At 48.3% G+C, this 24,339-nt stretch overlaps 1 protein-coding gene across 1 annotated transcript in view; it reads right to left on the reverse strand.

Annotated features, from left to right (window-relative positions):
• Positions 1-24,339, reverse strand: part of plxna3 (plexin A3) — a gene marked incomplete at both ends in the record, with an annotated part of 116,405 nt that overhangs the window by 11,581 nt on the left and 80,485 nt on the right. The window contains 13 exons of the mRNA XM_080853367.1: positions 2,506-2,572; positions 3,125-3,381; positions 4,750-4,892; positions 7,192-7,426; positions 9,486-9,629; positions 9,997-10,236; positions 12,579-12,672; positions 13,233-13,403; positions 13,842-13,978; positions 16,550-16,670; positions 18,314-18,462; positions 19,000-19,190; positions 21,970-22,066. Coding sequence (XP_080709493.1) covers positions 2,506-2,572; positions 3,125-3,381; positions 4,750-4,892; positions 7,192-7,426; positions 9,486-9,629; positions 9,997-10,236; positions 12,579-12,672; positions 13,233-13,403; positions 13,842-13,978; positions 16,550-16,670; positions 18,314-18,462; positions 19,000-19,190; positions 21,970-22,066 — 2,046 coding nt within the window. The remainder of the gene's footprint in view (positions 1-2,505; positions 2,573-3,124; positions 3,382-4,749; positions 4,893-7,191; positions 7,427-9,485; positions 9,630-9,996; positions 10,237-12,578; positions 12,673-13,232; positions 13,404-13,841; positions 13,979-16,549; positions 16,671-18,313; positions 18,463-18,999; positions 19,191-21,969; positions 22,067-24,339) is intronic.

Consider the following 24,339-nt stretch of genomic DNA (forward strand, 5'->3'; position numbering starts at 1 on the left):
GAGGGGGGAGGGGGCAGGAAAAGGTAGAAGGAGAGAGAGAAACAGAGGAGAGAGAGAGAGAGGAGAGAGAGGGGGGAGGGGGCAGGAAAAGGTAGAAGGAGAGAGAGAAACAGAGGAGAGAGAGAGAGAGGAGAGAGAGAGAGAGGAGAGAGAAGAGAGAGAGGGCAGGACAAGAGAGAGAGACAGAGGAGAGAAAGAGCAAAGGTGAAGGTTGAAAAAGAGAGAAAATAGAGGGCGAGAAAGAATGAGTGGTAGAGAGTGGGAAGATTGAAAGTTAGAGTGGAGAGATGGGGGTCAAGAGACAGGATGAGAGAGGAAGATGGGGGAGAAAGGATAAAAAGATTGTGAGAGGAAGAAAGGTGGGGAGAAAAGAGGGGGGGGGGGGGGGCGGGGTAAGAATGGGCCAGGGGTAAGAGATAGGGTGGGGCAGAAAAGAAAGATAGTGGAGAGATGTGAGAGATTTGATCAGTCACCTATTCAGCAACCCTTTATGTACCACCACTGAACAATGAAGGCAAACTGAAAGAAAAGGACTTTGGCGGGAAAAAAGAAAGAGAGAAAAAAAAAACAAAAGACACACAAGAGAGCAGAAAAAAGGTCACAAATCCTCACGGCTCATTCACAACACAGCCCGGCCCACTCTGACCACAGCATAGCCAAGCTCCTTTAACACCAGGCACTCAAAAAACACATGTGCGGTTTCTCACCAGAACTCAGTGCTTGGAAATGACCGAAAGACAAAGAAGCACTAGTGAGAGTGAGGGAGGGAGAGTGAGAGAGAGAGAGAGAGGGAGAGAGTGGGAGAGGGAGAGAGAGAGAGTGGGAGAGAGAGAGAGAGAGAGCGAGAGAGAGAGAGAGAGTGAGGGAGAAAGGGAGAGTGAGGAAGAGAGGGGAGAGGTAAAGACTGAGTAATAAGAGAATGAGAGAAGGCGTGGAGGGAGGGAGAGAATGAGAGAGGAGAGCGGGGGGGGAGGGAGGGAGTGATGAGAGAGGGTGAGAAGGGCGTGGAGAGAGCGCGAGAGGGAGTGATGAGAGCCTGGATGGGCAATCACGTTTCCTTTCAAGCAGCGCTGGTGAGGAGCGGAGAAGTCACCAATTACCCACTTAAAAGCTTCTGATGACTAAACAGGGACACTACGGGAACACTATTATTTAGTTCTTAGGCACGATCAACTTGACATTATTAATTACGGCAGAACATCGCTTCTCCCCTCCCCACAAACACACACACACACACACTCCAGGCCTAAGAGAGAGCGAGAGAGAGAGGCCTCAGCCACACAGTGCATTAGACCCAGCGGGCTTCTCGCCACGGCGCAGCCCCACAGCGAAACCCTACACCCCCTCCACAAGAGGAGACCATTACACGCTCCACATTACACTGCCCAGCTGACACGGATCTACTGCACACACCACTGGCACATAAGACCAGGGGCGGTGGAGGGGAAACTGACAGTAACTAACAATTATTGACTGACATTAATACTCGCCGGTGAATTCTCGAAAACAGCAAAGGATCAGTATTTTCTAATCGTTCGAATAGCTAATGATCACCATTTTTTTAATGATGATTTTTTTTTTTCATAAAAGTAAATGTTTCTTATGTGGCAATAGTAGTAAATGTATTCATAATATTCTTGTATAAATAACTAAGAAGGCACCCTGTCGAGCAGCAGAAGGCTGAGTCTGGGAAGGAAGGCTAGCGGGCTGAGGCGATGGAGCTTTAAGTAAGCTTGCAGAAAGCATTTCAGAGTGATTACTTGGGGGTGCTGGGGAGGTGGCCAAAACCACTTTAACATCTGCACTGATGTAACTTAAATACCCTTGGCCCACGGCCAGGGCTACATTCCGATGGGCCATTCCGACTCCGGAGCACAATAGGCCTGATGTTCCTGTCCTTAATGGCAAACGAGTGCCAGGGTTCTGCCGCAGGTGTAAGACAGGAGCTTACGAGCCGGGACGGCACAGCACAACCATTTTTGGCAGAGGAGGGAGGGGGAGGGGGGAGGTTATGAGCACCTGGCAGGTTATGGCTCCTGGAAAGAAGGGGGAAGTGCAATGGCGGCCCCTGAGGGCTCATTTTCAGTGCTGGATTAAAAAAAAAAAAAAGTCTTTTTTTTTTTTTTCTGTGACACTGCGTGGGCTGAGTGAGCTTCAGAGCTCCAGGGCTGTGAATCATTGTTTCACGATAAATAAATAATAAAACGCAGAGAAAAACCTGCAGCTCCGATTCCTAAATGCCCTCCACGAAAATTACATATTGTGCTAGTTAGCAGGGCTATTCTCAAAATGAGCTCTGAAGAAGCCGCCGCTGGTATTTAATACAAAATAAAGCCATCCTGTGAGAAGGACGGGCGGGCGGGGAAAATGAATGAGGGAAAAGCCAGAGCTAAAAAATGATGAGTTTAACCTTTAATTGAAAAGTAGCGAGAGAGAGAGAGAGAGAGAGAGAGAGAGAGAGAGAGAGAGAGAGAGAGAGCACAGCGAGCGATCATTAAGGCTCACCTTGAGGAAACGGTGCAGGAGGAAGGTGAACCAGTTGGTGAGCATCTTTTCAGCCACGGACTCCGTTCTGCAGAAGGACCCAAAAGACACACACACGCTGTCAGCTCATATCTCACTCTCTTCATTTACATAGTGTATGCAATCTTACCCTTTCCTTCAGGCTGTTCTCCTTTGTCTGCCTTACCGCGCATACACACACTAACACGCAAACACACACACAGACACACACGTTTGACACAGTAAAACACACAGCATATGCTACAATTTTGAGCGTTTTAAGTCTGTCAGACCCCCTGCCTTGCAAAGGTTGGGGGAGTCTTTAGCACAGCTGACAGTCCAAACACAAACACACACACACACACACACACACACACACACACACATAATAACACATACTTAAAAACACAAACATACACACAGCCAGATGATAAAAGCTACCACAGGTGCCTCCCCACACCCACCTGCCCCCCCCTCCCCCCCTCCCCACCCCATCACTGTGACCTCCCCCCTCGGCCCCCCTCCCCCCTCCACACACCCACTTGCCCCCCTCCCCCCTCCCCACTTGCCCCCCTCCCCCTCCCCACTCCATCACTGTGACCTCCCCCCTCTGCCCTCTGACCTCCGAAGCAGCAGTTTGGGGTGGTTGCGGTTCTCCAGGTTCTTCTCGATGAGGTCGGCGAGCAGCTGCTTCAGCACCATGGTTGCGTACTCCATGCGTCCCTGCAGCGCCGCCATCAGGAGGGAGGCCACGTTGCCACGGTCGCGCATGGAGAAGGAGCGCTGGCCCTCCAGCGTGTGGATGAACGTCAGCAGGAACATCTTGTTGTGCAGCAGCTGGCTGAACAGACGCAGGGCCTTCTCCACATTGGCTGGAGACTGGAGGAGGTGAAGGTGGAGGACGAGGAGGAAGAGGAGGAGAAAAAGGAAGATATATGTTTGTTTTAAATGATTGCATATTTTCCAACACATCAGTTGTTTCAAGTGGTCATTAATAATGAGGTGATCCCCACCATGGCCCATAGACACGGTAGAATGGATAGAAGTATGTATGTGTGAACTAGGCTTTGGGTCTTTTGAAGAGGTACTTCCATTATATTAACAACATTGTTTTCCTGTTTTCTACTTTAGAAATCTAGCATTCAAAAATATATCAACATCTACCCAGAGCTTCAAGGCAAACATCACTGAGTTCTTTAACTCTGACGAGCCTTTGGACTTTTACCCCCTGGATCCTTTGTTCCCTCTATTAAAAAAAAATGTACTCAACTATTTTGTTTAAGGTGGGGTCTGTATTAATGAAATTACAATTAGGTTTTTATTCAGCTCTCTAGCTCGGGATACTGAACAATGAGGCTGTTCACCAAGAGGGGGACCTCACCATGACGCCTGTCTAAAGGGAGGACCCTAATCACTACCGTGTCAGACAATATTGACACTGTATTCTCCATTACATTAATGTTGCAGAAAGACTCCGCAACTGGAAAGGAAGTGAGACAGGAGGAGGGAAGAGAAAAAGAGAGGAAGAAAAATAATGAACGTATAAACAAACAAGAGGTCACAGACAGCAGGGGCGGAAGGGACTTGGATGGAGTCCGAACAGTCTGCTCCTCTATTCCTGATAGCAACATGACTGCCATTTCGGCTTCCTGTGGACCATATTTGAAAAGGCTTCTTCTCTCTTTTTTTGTCTGTTTCTGTTGGCGTGGTGGAGTCCAGACAAGCGGTCGGTGAGTGCCTTGCAGGGGACACCGATTCCACTGCGCCTTAAGTTTTTGAATTAAAACGCCAACCCAGCCCATAAAAGAGAAGAGAGGAGAAGAGAGGGGGAGAGGCTCGCTCTGAAGCCGTCTACACAGGCTGGGCTGCAGGCTCTGGTGCTACTGAGCTTTTGGGGAGCTTTTTAAGCAGATCTGTGACTCTCTCTCTCTCTCTCTCTCTCTCTCTCTCTCTCTCTCTCTCTCTCTCTCTCTCTCTCTCTCTCTCTCTCTCTCTCTCTCTCCCCCCCCCATCACCCCTTCTCAACTCAGCTTTTTTTGGCAGGAGGAGAGAGGGTGTGAGTGAGACAGTGAGAGAGAAAGGGAGGAGGGGGAAAAATCCAAAAGCAGTCCCACAGAGTTTAGAGCTCCACACACTCATCACCTCACATCAAAGTCACAGGGCAGCACCTAGGGTGTGTGTGTGTGTGTGTGAAAGGTTTGAAAAGAGACGGGGGTGGGGGCCTTCTTGACAAGACCGTGAACTCACATCCAGCTCCTTCAGAACGGGGTGCTCCTCAATGCCCGGGAACATGACCCGCATGGTGTAGGTGCGGTACTCCAGGAAGGGGATCTTGACGCCGTCCATGTCATTGGTCAGCTCCTGGATGTCCGTCTGCAGCTCGGCGAATGCTGTGGGGGGAGAGGCGGGGGGGGGGGGGGGGGGGGGGAGTGAGTGTGTGTGCTGCTGTGATAAGCTGAGTCATCCAGTGGTGGCTTGCTCATGAATATGCATGGGCTGTGTCTGAGTGCGCAGAGCCCTGAAGGTCAAACTAAGGTGAAAGAGTTGACTTGACTGTAAACATCGTGTCCCTAAAACAGGAGAGATCTGTCAATATGGTAAGAGAGATCACTCAGACTCAACACAAACTACCATTTGCCTCTCATTGCAACTGGGCAGAAAAAATGCATCCATCCCCTTAACCACCTCCAACCTTTTGCATATGCAAATGCCTGCTGCAGATCAACTGTGCAGAGGCAAATTTACCACACCCAGGCATGCAGCTTCAGTGAGAGGAGCGCGGCGCGCAGGGCGGAAAAAAAAGCGAGGCAGCTTCAAAGGATGTGAACACCAGCAGCACCTAAAGACATGATGACCCAATTCAGCTCTTTACAAAGCTACAAAGCCTGCCTGGGAACACACCATAGCTCAGGCCTGAGTCACACACACAGCAGCCTTTAAAAAGCTCAATGGCACTGGCGTTTAACACACATAGGGCTAGCTGTAGTGCACACACACATTAACACACATTAACACACACACACACACACACACACACACACTGCTCAATGCTGCGTCTCTCACTTTCTCACAGGGATACATCTGCTGAATACTGAACGCTAAAGCTCTCTCTCTCACTTTCTCACACACACACACACACACACACACACACACACACACACACACACACACACACACACACACACACACACAAACACACACGCACGCAAGCACACGCACACACCGACACACAAGCACAAGATGGTGAAGGAAGATAAGACGCTGGAAGCAGAATGGGTGCCAGAGAGGTGAGCGAGCTGAATAATGGACACAGACACACACAATGCGAGGAGGAAATAATGGACACACACACACACAGACACACACACACACACACACACACACACACACACACACACACAGACACACAGACACACACACACACACACACACAGACACACACACACACACACACAGACACACACACACACACACACACACACACACACACACACACACACACAGACACAGAGACAGAAGGGAAGCACTGAATAATGGGCAGAGGCAGCTGTGGCAAAGACACAACATCACACAGATTCACACACAACATCACACACACACACAGACTCGCACACATAGACACACTCACACTCAGACAAAAACATTCCAAAGTAGCAGAGAATAATGAGTAAAGGCATTGATGATTAGTGCAGGTTGTGGGAGTGGCTGAATTTCATACAGTCGTATTATAGCAGGCCTACAGACACGCACACACGCACACACACACACACACACACACACACACACACACTGTGAACAGTGTGAGGCACAGCAGGGTAAAAGAAAGGGGTCATACAGCCGTACACACAGCATACTACCCAAAAACTACCAGTGCTTTCAACCATGACAGAGGATTCACCAATTAAATTACACCAGTCCTTATTGCCATAATCCTTATAAACAAAATGTGCACTCTGTATTATGTTAGAGTAGCAGTGTGAAGTAAGCAATAAGCATACGATATGATGCAAGAGTTTAGCCTGAGTAGTAGGAATGGGGCCAAGTCTTTTGTAGTTCAGCTGAAGCCCTCTGCATCATGTGCAGATCGTAACGGTGTTAAACGACCCACTGCCCTGCCGTGAGAGTGTCCCAGTACAAAGGCATACAGTGTCAGAATTATAGTGGGCTGGTTACGAATGACAGAAACACTCGCACGTCCAGAAGCACTGGAATCGTTTGAGTTCAAAGAGAAGTAAAAAAACAAACAAAAAAAAAACAACAACCCACTACCCTGTTTTCTGGTCCGTGCGAGCGAGGCACCATCTGATTTCACTCAGAAGTTCTGCCTTCCAGATCAGGAATTGTGCCAATTAGAAAAAGCCAGATGGTTGACACACACAAATACTGAGGGAAGGACGTTCTGTTTCTCAGCCTTAAATCTCTCCACATCTGATGGAACCGTATGCACAGCATTACAGCGAAGAGGGAGCCGTCTTTCTCCACGTAACAGAGCTAAGCTAGTCGCAGTGGTCTGGCGTGAACCTCCTACTTAAACATGAATAAAATACTCAATCAGTGGGCAGCTAGGGGCAACAGGTGGCCTCCTTTGGTTGGAGTGCCTGACTTGGATCTCTCACCAGGGGTCACGGGGGGGGGGGGTGGTCGAGCCTTGCGGCGGACCCAAACGGCATGCATCCCATCGGCACTCACCTTCCTTGCACTCCAGGGCCACGCGGGACTCCAGGTTGTCCATCTGCATCTGCAGGCGCTTGAGCGTGCGGTCGGCGTCGCGGGTCTTGCGCTTGTAGGCGATGAGCACGGCGATGATGGCCACCAGGAGGACGCCTCCGCCCGCCCCGATGCCGATGATGGCGGGCAGCGTGAGCGTGCTGTCGGAGTAGATGTGGAGCGTGCCGGGGGAGTACTCCATGCCACCCACCAGGATCTGCCACAGGAATCGCATTGTTGGCAAGTTAGCATAGCGGAAAGCACACACACACTTACACAAACATAAACAAACCAACAAACACACACAAATACATAAACATATAGAACACATACACATATGAACACCATCCCACAGATACACACACACATACATACACACGTGTGTGTGTGTGTGTTTATTATGTGTGTGAGCGAAACTGCATATTGATCAAGTCTCTACACATGTTCCGTTGTTAGAAGAAAAACAACATCAACAACAACAATAGCACGACACAAAAACCGAACTCTGGAACTTCTCTCTCTCCCGGGAGTGAACCAGCACACATGTTCCCCAGCCTCATAGCTCTCTCTCAGGCATCCAACCTCATTTGAGGCCTTATTGGAGCCATATTAAACTACACTTAAGGCGAATGCATTAGCAGAACTGGCTAGCCGCTACACATGATGACACCCACTGAATGAACAGATAACACCCCCCACCCCCCCCGAACCCCGCCTCATATCCCACCCCCCCCTTTGTTCTCCACACTCATCACCTATTTTCAGACCAATTAACCACAGCGTCCCACCGGCATCCCTAACGAGTTTCACCTTTGCAGCGGCGCTTCACTCCTGCATGCCTGCATGAATTATTGAGGCTCGGGGATTGAGAGGAACAAAAGGGATCCCAGCGAGTTGTCGATAAGTGTCAGGTCATTAGCGCCGCCCCACGAGAGAGGGATGCAGAGGGATGGAGAGAGAGAGAGGGAGGGAAGGATGGACAGAGAGAGAGAGAGGGAGAGATGAAAAGGGATACAGAAGGATGGAGAGAGAGGTAGGGATGTAAAAAAGAGAGAGAGAGAGAGAGAGAGAGAGAGAGAAACCCACACCTCGACTGCTCTCTGACCACTCACTCACTCCTCTCTAATCTGTGCTTTGATTCACACACGTCTCCCACCCCCTGCTGTATACACACCCATGCACACACACCCATGCACACACACCCATGCACACACACACACACACACACACACACACACACACACACACACACACACACACACACACACACACCCTAAACCCCCCTCCTGTCTCCCCCCTCCTTCTAGGTCTTATTGATCCCAGTAAATCGAGTTTGAATGGCGCGCAGAGTCAACAGTCTGATGGATGCGTGGGGCGAGTCCACACACGCCGCCCTGCCAGCAGCGGAGCGTCGGGGCTGGGCCTCGGACATCAAAAGACGCCGCGGTCCGGGGCGCTTCCTCTAATGGAAATTGATTGTTTTTTAATGAGTGATTTGCTCTGATAATTATCGCGGCGGCACCTCTGGTATTGTGAAACCTCTTCGTGCACACGGCCCTGCTCATCCTGGACATAGAACAAATCAGTCATTTCTCAGCCCCCGCGTCCAAAACGCTTGATACGGTTATCTCTTGTGTCTAAATAGACGCTGGAAGGCTGAACGGTGGATGTTGCAAAAAAATAAAAAATAAAAAAAAATGATGACATGACATGACAAGCCTTGGAGGAGAAACTGTGTTCTTTTGTCTGTCTCTTGTCACAAGCCATGCACGCTTTCCGTGCGCTTTGAAGGGGGAGAGAGAGAGGGATGGGAGGCAAGTATGCAGGGCCTTCATAATAATTGTTTGAGCTGCACAGTCAACAGATAGTTAGATTACACAGAGAATTGCTTGTATCAGCGCACCAGTGTAATCATAAGAAGTACTTAATGTATGATGAAGCTCTCTCCTGCTTGACCTTTATGTTTGGGGGATTAGCATTAAAGTAAAATATGGCCATGTGCCACCGCCTGTTATGGAATTGATTAAGTCAAATATATAGTGCCTTGGCTTGTGCTGACCAAACATTCAGCCACATTTTTTGTTTCCGATTTTTTGGACAGATTTGCCTCTTTTTTTCCCCAGCCCTTTTAAATCAAGGAGAATTAATTATTCTTGGAAAATATGCTGAAATACATGCAACACGGTGAGTTATTATGCTAGCGTTATTAGTCAGCTGTTTCTGATATTTTCGCTAAACGGACGGTGCCAAAGCATTCCAGCCGGTGATACGCTTACCGTAACTCGCTGCTCTCCGGTCAGGTCTGGCGAATCACAGAGCAGCTGCGACTCTGAGACTGTTAACAGACACGGGGTTTCTCCAATCATCACGCTGTAATTCAGACGGGCGTTTCCAGGGGCTGGAGGGATCAGGTTCTTTCCCTGTTTCCAAAAAGAACACCATTTAGATTAGGCTTATTATTCAACTGGATTTGGCTATGCTGAAGCAGATAAATGCGTAACTCATATGACCACAGCCCAGTTACAACAATATCTCAAGATCTTAATACCAGCATTAGTATACCTCAGAAATAACATGACTGAAAGCTTAGATATTGAAAAAAAATGATCCGGGGAGTATGTTTTATCCCTGCCCTTACACGGTCAAAGCTTTGTGTATCTTGACAATACCTTTGTCAAATCAATTAATGCCTTCATAACAAGAGGTTCACAGTTGAGTACCTCCCCTAAGAAATAATGTTGAGAGCTCGTGGTAGCTGTGTCAAATAACACTGTGGAGGAAACTCACCTTTAGGATAATAGGGGAGCCTGGCTTAACCTCCAGTATCCCAGAAGTCCCGAGCGTCTCGAACGAGGGGTTGGGGTAGTATGTGAAGGGCGTGCCGTTGAGGATGAGGAGGGCGGAGACGTGGTCCAGGATGAACCCGAACTCGTCCGGGTGCACGCCGATCTCTGGGGTCTGACGCTTGCTGTAGATGATGCCGGGAGCCAGGCAGGTCATCACAGAGTCGTTCACCACCATGCAGACCTGGAGAGAACACACACACACACACACACACACACACACACACACACACACACAGACCCACACAGACCCACACAGACACACACACACACACACACACACACACACACACACACACACACACACACACACACACACACACACACACACACACACACACACACACACACACACACAACACACACACAGACCCACACACAGACCCACACAGACACACACACAGACACACACACAGACACACACACACACACACACACACACACAGACCCACACACAGACACACACACACACACACACACAGACACACACACACACACACACAGGTCACACTGATGGCACCCCACTGCAGGAGCACCTCATCCCACTGTTATGATGCAGAGCCTGAAACAGACCCTCTTTCATAACCACACCACCCCGCTGATGTGATTCAACAGTCAAACTCATGACTCGTGTCTCGCTCGACCCACCATCTTTCATTTCACGGTATGCTAACAACACCCTCGCTGTAGCAGATAAATGCCAGATACCTTTAAGATCAACATGACATGATCCACAGGGGATTTCCCCGTGAAGTTGAACAGAGCGCAGCTACAGTGTAGTAGGACGTGTGGGAGCATGAGCAGGTAGGGGTGGGTAGCAGTGAGCGTGTGTAGAGGCAGACGCAACGTGAGCGTGAGAAGTCAGGCCTTGCCTGAGAGGAGCACGTAGCGTTTGAGTTAGCAGGCGGTGCGTGGACTCCCCTGAGGAGACTGCAGGGATGGGCAGTATTTCTGATGCATACATTTCAAATATGTATTTGAAATACAAAATAGTATTTTGTAATTTGTATTTGATTGGCCTCAATGGTTAAAATAATTAATTTGTAGAAAAATAGTATAGTGTTCAATATTAATAACACAGAAAATGCTTGCCCCAACACGGTAAACATGATGATGTCACATGTATGCATCTGCACGTATCTTTGGGACCCATGCATGTTCAGAGGTCAACCCTACGCTCATTTTCAACTGTCATGATTTGAATTTTGGGGTCTACTAGAACAGATTTACATGCTTCAATGTTCCTAAAACTATTTTTTTTAATATTCTCCCTCTGTCTGAAACACTCTGTTAGAGCTCCTGTGTCCTTAAGCCCCCCTTTTCCTATGAGCCCAATGGGCTCTCATTGGTCGGCTAGTCGAGCATTAAGAATTGTATTACGAGATGACATCATCTTGTAACTAAGGGCTGGAATTCCAACAGGGCTTTTTCAGGCAGCTGAGAAAAGTAGTTTTTGTGGAGTTACTCGCTCTGGTACGTGGGTTTTGTAAATCTGCAGACCATTTTCATGCAAAAACATATAACCCACTAAAGGAAAGGGGGAAGCATAGGGGGAACGCATAATAGATCCTCTTTAAGACAATGGCAAGTGAAAGATTGATGTCTCAATTATCTTCTTCTCTGATTCAGTATAAAGGCCAAATTATAGTCCAGGAGACAAGAGCTGCTCAACAAAACAGACGTAGAAGTGTCTGTCTGTAAAAGGGTGTGGGGATTGAAGGTTTTTGTTGCTCTCTCTGATTGATGACAAAAAAATGTATGTACGTTTTTGGCTTCTTGACATGGCTACGGTCATGTAGCTGTCTTGAATACCCCACTTCATGATACAGTGCTTTTCAACATTGATTTGGTAACGTCCGTGTTCGTGCTGTCAAATATCAAATGACCAAATATACCTATATCATGTCATGGCTGCTGTATTTACCTTTACAACTTGAGTATTTTGTATCTGATATACTAAATAATGTATTTGTGCCGGTCCCTGGAAGTGTGTGTGTTTTTGTGTGTGTGAGTGAGTGAGTAAGTGAGTGTGAGTGTGAGTGTTTGTGTGTGTGTGTGTGTGAGTGTGTGTGTGTGTGTGTGTGTGTGTGTGTGTGTGTGTGTGTGAGTGTGTGAGTGAGTGAGTGAGTGAGTGTGAGTGTTTGTGTGTGTGTGAGTGTGCGAGTGTGTGCGTGTGTGTGTGTGTGTGTGTGAGTGTGAGTGTTTGTGTGTGTGTGTGTCTGAGTGTGAGTGAGTGAGTGAGTGAGTGTGAGTGTGAGTGTTTGTGTGTGTGTGTGTGTGTGTGTGTGTGTGTGTGCGTGCGTGCGTGTTGTGTGTGAGTGCGTGCGTACGTGCGTGTGTGTGTGTGCGTGCGTGTTGTGTGTGAGTACATGCGTGTGTGTGTGTTTGTGTGTGTGTGTGCGTGCGTGCGTGTTGTGTGTGAGTGCGTGCGTACGTGCGTGTGTGTGTGTGTGTGTGTGTGTGTGTGTGCGTGCGTGTTGTGTGTGAGTGCGTGCGTGTGTGTGTGTCAGAGGCGAGCGTGCTTACATTGGTGGTCTCCACTCCTCCGTATCTGGCTCTGACTTTGGGCTCCTGGATGGTGTGCAGGTTGGTCCCGGTGACGGTGAGTGAGGTGCTCCCACTGAAGCATGCACACAAACACACAGCCAGCATGAGCGCAGAGCACCACAGTGCGTGCTGTAATCCTTAGCAGAAAAACCACATCTTCCCTACATAAAGCTCAAGCTTCGCTGACACGACCAGACACACAGGTGACTGACGAAGATATAAAAGATAACTGGATCACATTTGTTTAGGGGGGTTGCCAAACTCCTGGGACTCAAAACACTTTACCAGTAATGTCTCTCATTCCTCCACTCTGACATACACTCACACACCAACGTGTGTGTATAATGTGCCAACCAGTCTGTCGGTAGCTGTAGGGGTAAAATGTCTCATTCACAGAGAGGGAGCCAAGCTGTATCAGCTATAGGGAGGTGATATGATCTTGAATGCACTTCTTTGCCCAACTGGAAGAAGGCACTCGATAGGCTGGTGTCAATCCACTGCAAACTAGACTAATGCTGAAAATGTGTTCTTTCTTGGCACACTGGATGAATACCATACCTGACTTCTGCTGACCACTACTTAACGCATACCTGACTAGTGAGTATGATGTACTGTTATGGTTCGAATACTCACTTGACGATACTCCAGTTGGGCTCAATGGTGGCGATGGTGGGGTCCTCAGAGTAAGAGTAGCGGACGTCAGGGCTGGTGATCTCCGCCTTGTCAATGAACAGCTTGATTGATGCGTGTCCTCCAGGATTCAATGATGGCGGTGTTTTGCACACGATCTCACGCATGGTCCGCCTGTCACAAATCAGGCCAGTGAACACACGTGAAGTGGCCGAGTCTAATCGATCACATTGACAGATTACCCTTAAAACAAGTACAACACACCCGATTTCTCAGGGAAAAATGTAAAGCTCATCCTGGCATGCATTTTATCACTTATGCAATTTCTCCACTCCTCTGGCTTTGTGTTTCCATTTTCCAGCCAATAACCCCTTGCTTCAGCCTGTTTCCACACATCTCGGCCCCTCTTTATGTCTCGTGCTATCCTATACGCTGAGCTGATATATGACAGCATACATGTCAACAACATGGCAATTTCATGGAACAGCGTGTTGAGGTGCCACATAAATATAATTTATGTCCATTTTCCTGTGCATACATTATCATCAAATCACAGTAACGTGACATGGAAGCACAAACACAATGCAACGCTGTTGTTGTTGCTGCACTCACTTGACGAACTGACACTCCTCGTTGGCCAGCATGACGGTCACCGTGCTCCCGGCGTCCAGATTCCTCCCTGAGATGGTGAGACGGGTTCCCCCGGAGCTGGGGCCCTTCTCTGGCAGCACCCTGTTGAAGCTGGGGAACTGGGGACAATGAGCAGACAATTCTCCATTAGCCCCTCCTAACAGACACACACACACACACACACACACACACACACACAGACACACACACACACAGACACAGACACACACACACACACACACACACACACACACACACACACACACGCCCAGCCAAGGCTGCCACACGTTGACAAGGGCAATTAAGTGCTTTACATGAACCCCAGCACACCCTAACACACACACACACACACTCCCCACCCCACCGTGTACACATACACTATTCACCAGTGTCATGATAATAATTGTTGTGCTGCACCTCCCATGGTGGACTGGACAGAAATATTTGTGCTATTAGTGTTGGAAGTGTTTTTCTTTTTTTTTTGGCTGCTCTTGTTTAATTTAATGTGGTGCTTGTCAGAGTGGCAGGACTGTCCTTTCTCTTTAATTAGCTGTGTACCTTCCTAATTGCCCTGAGCGCATGTATTCATTTGCAGCCGGCCGCTAGTGCTTCTCCTTGGACCAGACTGCCTGGCTGCTATTGATTATGCGTTCAGGGGATACAGTCAGGGCCATCTATTTGTGTGTGTCCATTCGTGTGTGTTTATGTGTGTGTGTGTGTGTTTATGTGTGTGTGTGTCTGAGAATGTAAGTATGTCTGGGCGTGTCTGAACCTGTGGGATTGTGAATATATGTGTGCGTGTGTGTGTTCCTCAGCGTGTGTGTGACTGTGTGTGCTTGTCTGTGAGTGTGTAGTTTCCTCTGTGAGCAGGTGTTTATATCTTTTTCTGAGGATGTGTGTATGCGTAAGCGTTTATATGTGTGTGCTTCTTTGTGTGTGTGTGTGTGTGTGTTTCTTTGTGTGTGTGCGTGTGTGTGTGTGCTTCTTTTGTGTGTGTGTGCTCCTTTGTGTGTGTGTGCTTCTTTTGTGTGTGTGTGTGTGTGTGTGTGTGTGTGCGCGTGCCCATGCTGTGTTCCCGGGCTCTGGGATAATGGACTGATGCGGTGTCCCTGCCGGGTCGTGTTCGGTGCTCTGTGGGGAGGGCGCTGTAATTGCGCCACACTGGGCCGCCTCTCCTCGAATCCACCCTCCTCCCCTCCCCTCCCCTCCCCTCTCGTCTCATTGCGTCTCAGCTTCAGGTTGCTCCCCAAAGGACTGAACCTGATAGGCAGCCAGGGACCCCCCCCCAACCCCCCCCCCCCCCCCCCCACAGCAGCCCGACTCACAGCCCTGGGCCAGATCTGGGCCCGTGTCCGTAACCGCCTCAACATTCAACAGTCTGCATTCAACATTCCACCCATGCTGTAGCCATAAATCAAAACCAACCACATCCATACTAAGACTGGGTAAAGCAGCTACAGGGAACAAGAAAACATGTCTTAAGAACATAATAATCAAAACATACGCTCCACAGACTCTCCAGCCGACAGAGACGTGTGTCTGCCGCCCTTCTCCAAGCTTACAGCCCTGAACCCCGCCCAGGCAACGTGTCTCCGTTATCTTACACACATAAACACAGCATTCCAGTGTGTCCGCTCCATTACTGTCCACCTGTCTGGCTCACCAAGTAAGCTCACAAATCTAAATTTAACAAATATCTGCACCATCTTATCACACATAACAAAAAAAGGCAGTTTGGCATGTGCAGGTGTTGAGTACGTAAGTGCCAGCACACCTCACCAAATCTCACATAAGTATCAACACCCTTGCACAGAAATCTTAACCACGTGAATAAACACATAAAGAACTGAACCATTTAAAAGGAAGTTGCCTGGCCACCACCAAGCTTTCCAAACCTCACCAAGACAAAATATCAAATATTTTTTAAAAACACAGGCATTTGAAACATCTATAAAGTCCTCATTTAGGGTTTCTCTATCTACCCAGGCTGCTTGCTTTCCTAAAAGAAAACCACAGACATATATCCAGTACCGAACACACCCATTGGAACTATTTAGGTTGCATCTGTTGGTGTGTATGTGTGTGCGTGCGTGTGTGTTGTGTGTGTGTGTGTGTGTGTGTATGTATGCATGCATGTATGTATTATATGTGGGCTTATGTGACTGTTTATGAAGGCAAGCGTGTGTGTGAGAGGAGCTAAGTTTCGTCTATCTATCCGCCTGCCTCATATATAAATACTACTTACAGTAAAACTATTAAAATAGAGTATTGCAGTGGGATTCTGGATGCCGGTGTGGTGTGTCTAACAATCCCACACTGCCAAGCTTTCAACATTTCAAACCCATGCATTTGCATACAAGTAGTTCTACCTACACATTAGAAGCGTCTTTGCACATTTTTCAACACACCAGTGTCTGTGTGTCTGTAAATTGAGGGATATCTGACATAGAGTGGGGTGCTGGGGGTGTTGTGTGTGTGCGCGTGTGTGTGTGTGTGTGTGTGGGGGGCTTTTTTTCCCTCTAAAACCACATTAGATTTCTCAACCTTCCGGACAGGCCAGCTGAGACAGTGTGCAGCTGGTGTGTGTGGGATGGGATTAGGACTGGTGGGGTGTGTGTGTGTGTGTGTGTGTGTGTGTGTGTGTTGGACTGTGTGTGTGTGTGTGTGTGTGTGGGGGATGTTTAGCTTACCACAAAGGAGTAGGTCTGGGAGGACTGGGTGCGGTACTCTGCGCTGCAGTCGCCAATACACAACTCCACTGGACCACCAGGGGGACTGGGCAGCAGCGACTCCTCCATGTCACACACAATCCTAAGAAAACACACACACACACACACACACACACACACAGGCACACACGCACCAGATGCATTGACACACCCACAAGCATGCAAGAACAAACACACACACACTGTTCATAAGGCCATTTCATTCGCTGTGCAGAGCAATAAGACAGGAAGGCAGAAGGGTCCTTCCATATACTCTGTCCTTTCAGGAGCCTCTTTCTCCTGTCTGCTTCTCATCAAACCCATTCATTAGATGGCACGAACAAACACTTGAAATGGCTGACGGAGCTCTCCACAGCATTTAGCACTGATTCTCTTTCAGAGGATCTGCTTAAAAATACAGTCTGCTAATGAAGACATATTAAATGGGACTAACAGGGCTGTTAACAAGCACAGGAAGACATAAGGAGATATAGAGGAAATATATGATACTATATCTTGGGGCCTTATACTGTATATAACACTATGTGTCCTACAATGTTGCTAAATGATTTCATTTGGGATCTAAGATGAATCTAACGTGCATTCAAAATGACATGAGTTTCCCATATATCTGAGCGCAGCGGAGGGTGTTGTTTTGTACCGAAGGGAATTATTTTTGTAGAATGACCGACGGACAATACATTATCCCACTTATTATACGGGTACTTGCCAAAAACGATAGAAGACATTCCTCCAACATATCTCTTTTTAATGATTTAGGTGCCGTTTCATGTGTCCCGTTTAGAAATAAATAGTTCTTCAAGCAAATAGAACTTTGAAGTTTCAGGTGTTGCATAGCAACCCATTACTTGCTGACTTCAAATTACTCTCTACTGTTGCGTTAAAATGACTGGACTTCTGGCGGAATGATATGAAAGATGTGAATTAGAAGTACAAAACCCGTTGCCAATGACAGCGGTGATTATCTTTCGCAGAGGTCTGTTAGCAGGAATTAATGTATGGGTATGACGTAGGGATGGCCCATTCAAATCAACGGTACTTTTTGGAACATTCTGAAGAGCCGTATAATAAGATACTATATCTTGGGGCCTTATACTGTATATAACACTATGTGTCCTACAATGTTGCTAAATGATTTCATTTGGGATCTAAGATGAATCTAACGTGCATTCAAAATGACATGAGTTTCCCATATATCTGAGCTCCGAGTCTTAACAGCATGTCATGAGTCCAAAATGGATCAAGCACACTTCTACCAGGAGTTTATGGTGAGGTGACACTTAAGATAGGACTCAATTATAAGACTTAACATGAATCATGAGGTCAAGATGGGTTCAACAGGAAACTTAGTGGGCCTGTGAAAATGGCTGAAATACTAAAGGATGATGAGTCAGACACATCTAAGGTCCGGAGCCCATTATCCTGTTTAAACCACTTAAATGTGCTGGTGTGCTAAGAGAGATCTCTCTTATGGCAAGCAAATCATAGACGGCTTTAAAGTGAAGCCATGTTGTATTATTGCGATTCAGCCACTGAGGGCAGTTTAATGGTGAAGAAGACATCTTCATGCTGCAAATGTTTGATGTCTTTGATGCCTTTACCAGGTCAAGATTGCATGAGAGCAGTGCAGTAATTCAGTGTGAGTTCCCTCTGTGTGTGTGTGTGTGTGTGTGTGTGTGTGTGTGTGTGTGTGTAAATAAGGGAACCACTCAGTGATGTGCTGACCTCTCTGCGCTGATGTACTCGGAGGGGACGGGCTCACAGCGGACCCCCGCCACGCGCACGGCGACAATCTCCCGCACCTGCAGACCGAGGTTCTCCCCCTCGATGGTGACCCGAGTGCCGCCCTCTTTGGGGCCCGTCTGTGGATGGATCTGTGGGGGTGGCGGAGGGTAGAGTAACCAGCAGGTACATTACAGGGGTCAATGTGGGATTAGAGGAGCATGTGTGAGGGCCTGTGACAGTGTGTGTGGGACGTGTGCATATGCTTATGTGCCGTAACAAAGGTGGATCAAAATAATGTGTGTGTGTGTGTGTGTGTGTGTGTGTGTGTGTATTGTATGTTGGCATATGGGCCTGTTTATTAAGGCAAGTGGAGTCTGAGAGGAGCTATGCTTTAGTAATATTAACAGCATCTACCAGCTGTGTGTGTGTGTGTGTGTGTGTGTGTGTATGTGTGTGTGTGTGTGTGTGTGTGTGTGTGTGTGTGTGTGTGTATGTGTGTGTGTGTATACACAACAGTTTATACGTGAAGGGGGTGGGGAGGAATTAAGGTATATTTCTATGCATATGTGAGCATGACTGCGTGCCTTTTTCTGCGTAGGGGTGTACGCATGTGTGTGGGTGCATGTGTACAGTATGTGTGTATGCAGGGTAGTTGTGAGCGCATGACCGCGGCGCGAGCATCTCACCTTGCTGATGCGGGGGTGGCTGCAGCGGACATTGCGGCGCAGCTGGTGCATCCAGTTGTGCTCGGGGTTGTTGCAGTGCTGCTTCAGGAGGCATCGCTTGTCGCCCAGACACCAGCCACAGTCAAAGCGGCTGTCCGCCTTCAGACACAGACCACAGCTGTCCCTCTGAGCCTCACACTTATATAGGAGAGCTGCACACAGAGACACACACACACATACACACACACACACACAAAAGAAACACACACAGAGAATACACAGTTAGGGAAACCAAGCCCTGTGTCCAGCTGTGGCACTTATTAGCAGATAAACGGCTACTGGCTACAGAACACCCACACTGGCATATGCCAAATGGGTGACACACACAACAGTAGCCAGACGAAGAGATAGAGACTGGGGAAGAGAAGAGACAGAGAAAGAGAGAGAGAGTAGTACAGGGAGAGTGTGTTAGAGAAAGAGGGGGAGAAAGAAAGATGAAGCAGGCTAGCTGAGAGAGACAGAGAGGGAGGTAGGGAGAGAGACAGAGAGAGAGCAAGAGAGAAAGAGAGAGAAAGAGAGAGAGAGGGAGAGGGAGAGAGGGTTGTAGTTTGTGTATGTGAGTAAGAGACTCCAGTGTATATTGTGATGCGCCTCGGTTCGATGCCCGCCCTCACTCCCTCATGACAGAGAGAGAGAGAGAGACAGAGAGAGAGCAAGAGAGAAAGAGAAAGAGAGAGAGAGCAAGAGAGAAAGAGGGAGAAAGAGAAAGAGAGAGAGAGGGAGAGAGGGTTGTAGTCCGTGTATGTGAGTAAGAGACTCCAGTGTATATTGTGATGCGCCTCGGTTCGATGCCCGCCCTCCCTCCCCTCGTGGCGGCCCGCCCTCCCGCAGTAAATCCCTGCGTATCCTCCCCCTGGCCCAGTGGGCGCGTGGCTAAGCAGCTTTGATGCCACAGGTGAGCGGGGCGCGGGGGCGCGGGGGCGCGGGGGCCGAGGAGCGAACACGCCACCGTATTGACCAGGTCGGGAGGGGAGAGCAATCAAACGCCGCGCCGGCCAAGCGACCACCGGCCTAATCTGCGCATGAAGCCAATCACTTACAAGAGTGATTACATCTGCAGTGCCAGCGAGTGGGAGGCAACTCGGCTTGCACGTTCGCTTCCTCGCTTCCTCGCTCCCTCTCTCTCTCTCTTTCCCTCCCTCTTACTCCCTCTCTCTCTCTCACTTTCTCTTTGAGCTACTGCAGAAACAAGGAGATTAAGTCCTCCTCTGCACTAAATATTGACAACTAGCAGCAGCCTTTCTTTTTTCCTTTTTGTCCTAGTTCTGCTGAATGGCTAATGTGTTGTGTGTGCTACGAATGCACACAGGCAGGGGAACGGGTCCTGATGTTGAATCTGACTTAAGTCGGGCTGGGCAAGTTCCATGGCTAGGAGAAAAGATGTATCCAGGGAACCCAGATGTCGTCAGCTACCTGTGGCTAATGAGCAGCGCTTCCAGCACGTCTTTCGCGGTTCACTGAAGTTTAGTACATCCTGTGCTCTCAGCCACAGTGTTTTGCTACATGCTCAGCTTGTGCAACAGCGCGTCTCCATTCTCCTTCTGTCTTTGGTTCAATGTCACCTTCCGTTTGGATGCCACCACCAACTCCAAGAAGATGATCCGTTTTGATAAACAGCTACACATCTGTGCACATTGGGCGTGGCTTGTTTACATGGAATAAGGGCAGCTCGTTAGAGTTTATTAATTTCAAGAAGATGATTCGTTTTGATAAACGTCTTGTTTACATGGAATAAGGACAGCTCGTTAGAGTTAATTTTTAATTTTATTTTTTGTTAGGTTTATCATTAGTTGGGCGTATTAGTTGGCACTCTTTACACTCCGCTTGAAAGCACCTGCTTTTTAACACAGACACACAGCATTACTGATAAGGCAGACTGCAATCGAAGTCTTTCCACAGGGGAACATGGTCAGAAAAAACGCACCATCAATAAACCATGGGAAAACGGCTGAGCGGTTAGTGTATGGTTTGTGTGTGTGTGTGTGTGTGTGTGTGTGTGTGTGTGTGGGGGTGTGTGTGTGTGTGTGTGTGTGACTGGATACACATGCACACGTGTCACACACACACACGTGTCACACACACACACACACACACACACACACACACACACACACACACACACACACACACACACACACACACACACACACACTCCAGGGTTAGACTGCACTTAAATGACATCTGTGGAGGGACTGCATCTATAATGCATGGGACTGCCACGTGTGTCAGTGTGTGTGTGAGTGTGTCAGCGTGTGTGTGATTTTGAGTGTGTGTGTGTGTGTGTGTGTGTTTACAGTCACTCCAGGGCCACTGGAGGCCTAACCCCTGACTCCATGGGTGGAGGTCCTGGCTTTAGACAGGCAGGGGGGAGAAGCCACCTGCGTCACGTGTACTACGGTGACCTACATGTCTCCCGTCAGTGCACACACTCAGGGCACGTCAGCCACTCACACACTCTCTAGAGGAGGAGGTGAACAGTCGTCACCACAATATCTAATTCACCATGAATGTGTGCACGCATTCTTAGCTGTATTAAAGGCTTAACTATGAGTGCAATAGGTGTTGGTGGGTGACTTGTGAGGGGAGGTCAAATAGATTCGCTTGCACAAACCATTGGATGAAGGAGGGTGAATTTTGCCATGATACGCAGATTAAATAAAAGGTTCATGACTTTTGCCACACACACACACACACACACACACACACACACGAACACACACACACACACGAACACACACACACACACACACACACACACACGAACACACACACACACACACACACACACACACACACACACACACACACACACACACGAACACACACACACACACACACACATACACACACACACACACACACACACACACAAACACACACACACACACACTGCACCTAAGGTTGCACGAAAGCTCTTGACCAGACACAAACCTTTCATGGAGGTCGGCTTGTCGATGGGGAAGTCTCCGTCCCACACGATGGAGAAGTCCACTGGCAGGTCTCCCATTTCATTCCCCTCGTACCAGTACTGCAGCAGGAAGAGAAGAAAAACACACACACACACACACACACACATGAACGACAATACCAGAAGAGGCTGTCATTAAGACATGTGTAGGAGTTCCAAAATAAACAACAGGCCCATTGCACACTGAGTCAGCACACAGACCCCCCTGTTTACGACTGAACGCAACTGGATAAACGTTAAACCAAGCCCATGGCAGCAGGGTCATAAAGAGGGTGCATTATGGGGGTGGGGGAGGCTTCTTCTGGGGGGGCTGCTTGGTGTAAAAAAAATAACCTTTGACCTCGAGAGAGAGGTGCTGTCCATTAGATGGTGGTGATTCTGTACCGTGTTCTTTTTTTTGTCTTTTCTTTCTTTTTTTTAACAGTCAGCGTCGTTTCAATTAGTGACAGTAACACTCAGAGCACTTAGCCGCTCCTATCTTGAGCGGGCATCACCGATCGGCCCCCATTGACTGGCAGGGGGCAGCACTTAATAGAAGAGAGAGAGAGAGATATAGAAGGAGAGAGAGACAGAGAGAGACGCAGAAGGAGAGAGAACGACAGAGAGAGACCCAGAAGAGTGACAGATAGATATAAAGAACACAGCCACCAAGCCAAAGGACCCCTGGACTCAGCAGAAAAGAGGCAGAGCTCTCTCCACAAGGCTGCATTAAGTCAATCCTGCAAATAAATGCAGTCATCTCCACACAGTTGTTTAGTTGCGGCTAAACAGCCTGACCGGGGGAAACAGATCTATCTGCCGTCTCTCAATATCTCCTTACACACCCCAAACCAAAATCTATACGGTGAGAAGTCCTCACACACACTAAAAACCACATTCCTCAGACACGCTCATTAAGCCTGATGGAAACATCAGCTGCTGTGTTACTGTTTATCCTCGCCGTCCAGGCGGAATACGGCCAAACCTGAGCAAACAAGCCGTACCCCACCCTGTAACACACTCCCCCCCCCACACACACACACACACATACACACACACACACACACACACACACACTTCCCTGGGAACTTGACGGCCACCGCCGTTGGAAAACTGCAGGGATATTTTAACCCATTTTATTCTAAGTCTTTGTGCAGCTGTTTCTCAGCACTATCTGAATTCAGGTGTGGAACGCTCCAAGTCTGGCGCACGCACAAGAGGCCGCGCTAAAAGACTGCTCAACCTGTTGACACCAGGTGCCACGCAGTCTGGCATATCTATGGAGCCCAGTGTGTGGGATTTGCCGACCATAATTGGGGTCAATTTTGACCTGCCCGCACTTTTTCCCGCGCACAAGGTCAGAGAGATTGGTCCGTGCATAATGTTGCAAAAGTCGAGAGAAATATTTTAACCGTCGCTGGTGCCAGTTTAACATTCAATGAGGAGTTCTTACGTGCCTATCTGCGGTGGGCGCCAGAGCACATTCACAGTCTGGCAACAAAGAACATCTTTTATTATACCTGGAATAACGATAAAGTGGCACGACTGAATGACTGTAGAGAGACCGACACAGACTTCAAAAAGGGAGTGATGACTGAGCTTTGGGGGGGAAAAAATATGAAATGTCTGGATAGAAGAAAATATCTAAAGTTAGAAAGAAAATAGACCTTATAGATACATAAAGAGAAATTCAGTGCCTTGTTGTTGCTCATCTGTCATAGACTGTACGGATGAAAGCCACGGTGCAGTCATACAATGTATTTTAGGTGGTAATGTAATGTATTTTTCGAGCCTATTGCCTCTTTTCAAGAGGGGCGGCAGGCAGGCTGCTTGAGGAGATTAGTGCCTGAGTGTAAATGGGTGGAAGCTTTTGTGTCGGCCCGTACAATGCCGGCTTATCTCTATGCCAGTCGTGAATTGATTTTCCTCGGGCCCTCTGTTTTCTGGTGGATCGGAGCGCCTGCATGGAGACGGACTGCCCTCGTTCTGTCAGGATCCACGCTGGTCCGCCTCGGAAAAAGAGACAGTGAGGTAATCTCACCTTGAAAAAACCCAATCCATCTGCGCCTAAACACACCCGGCAGACTTCAAAAACAGCAAACTAAGAAGAAGAAAAAAAGACTGGAGGGATGAGAATACCGTCCCGGATGTTTGTGTTTTTTTTTTTTGGTCCATCATTTTTGTGGTTTGTTTCACTTATCCTTCTCACACTACACAGCAACACTGAGAGCTGTGCAAGGGAAACCGCTAACTGTGTGTCTGAAAGGCATTGTTGGTCGCGTGCATCCTCTCTAAATCATTAATTATTTTGCCGCAATAACGGCCTTACTGTACCACCTGATACTAGGCACTGT

This window comes from Sprattus sprattus (assembly GCF_963457725.1).
Source record: "Sprattus sprattus genome assembly, chromosome: 16".
Lineage (NCBI taxonomy): Eukaryota > Metazoa > Chordata > Actinopteri > Clupeiformes > Clupeidae > Sprattus > Sprattus sprattus.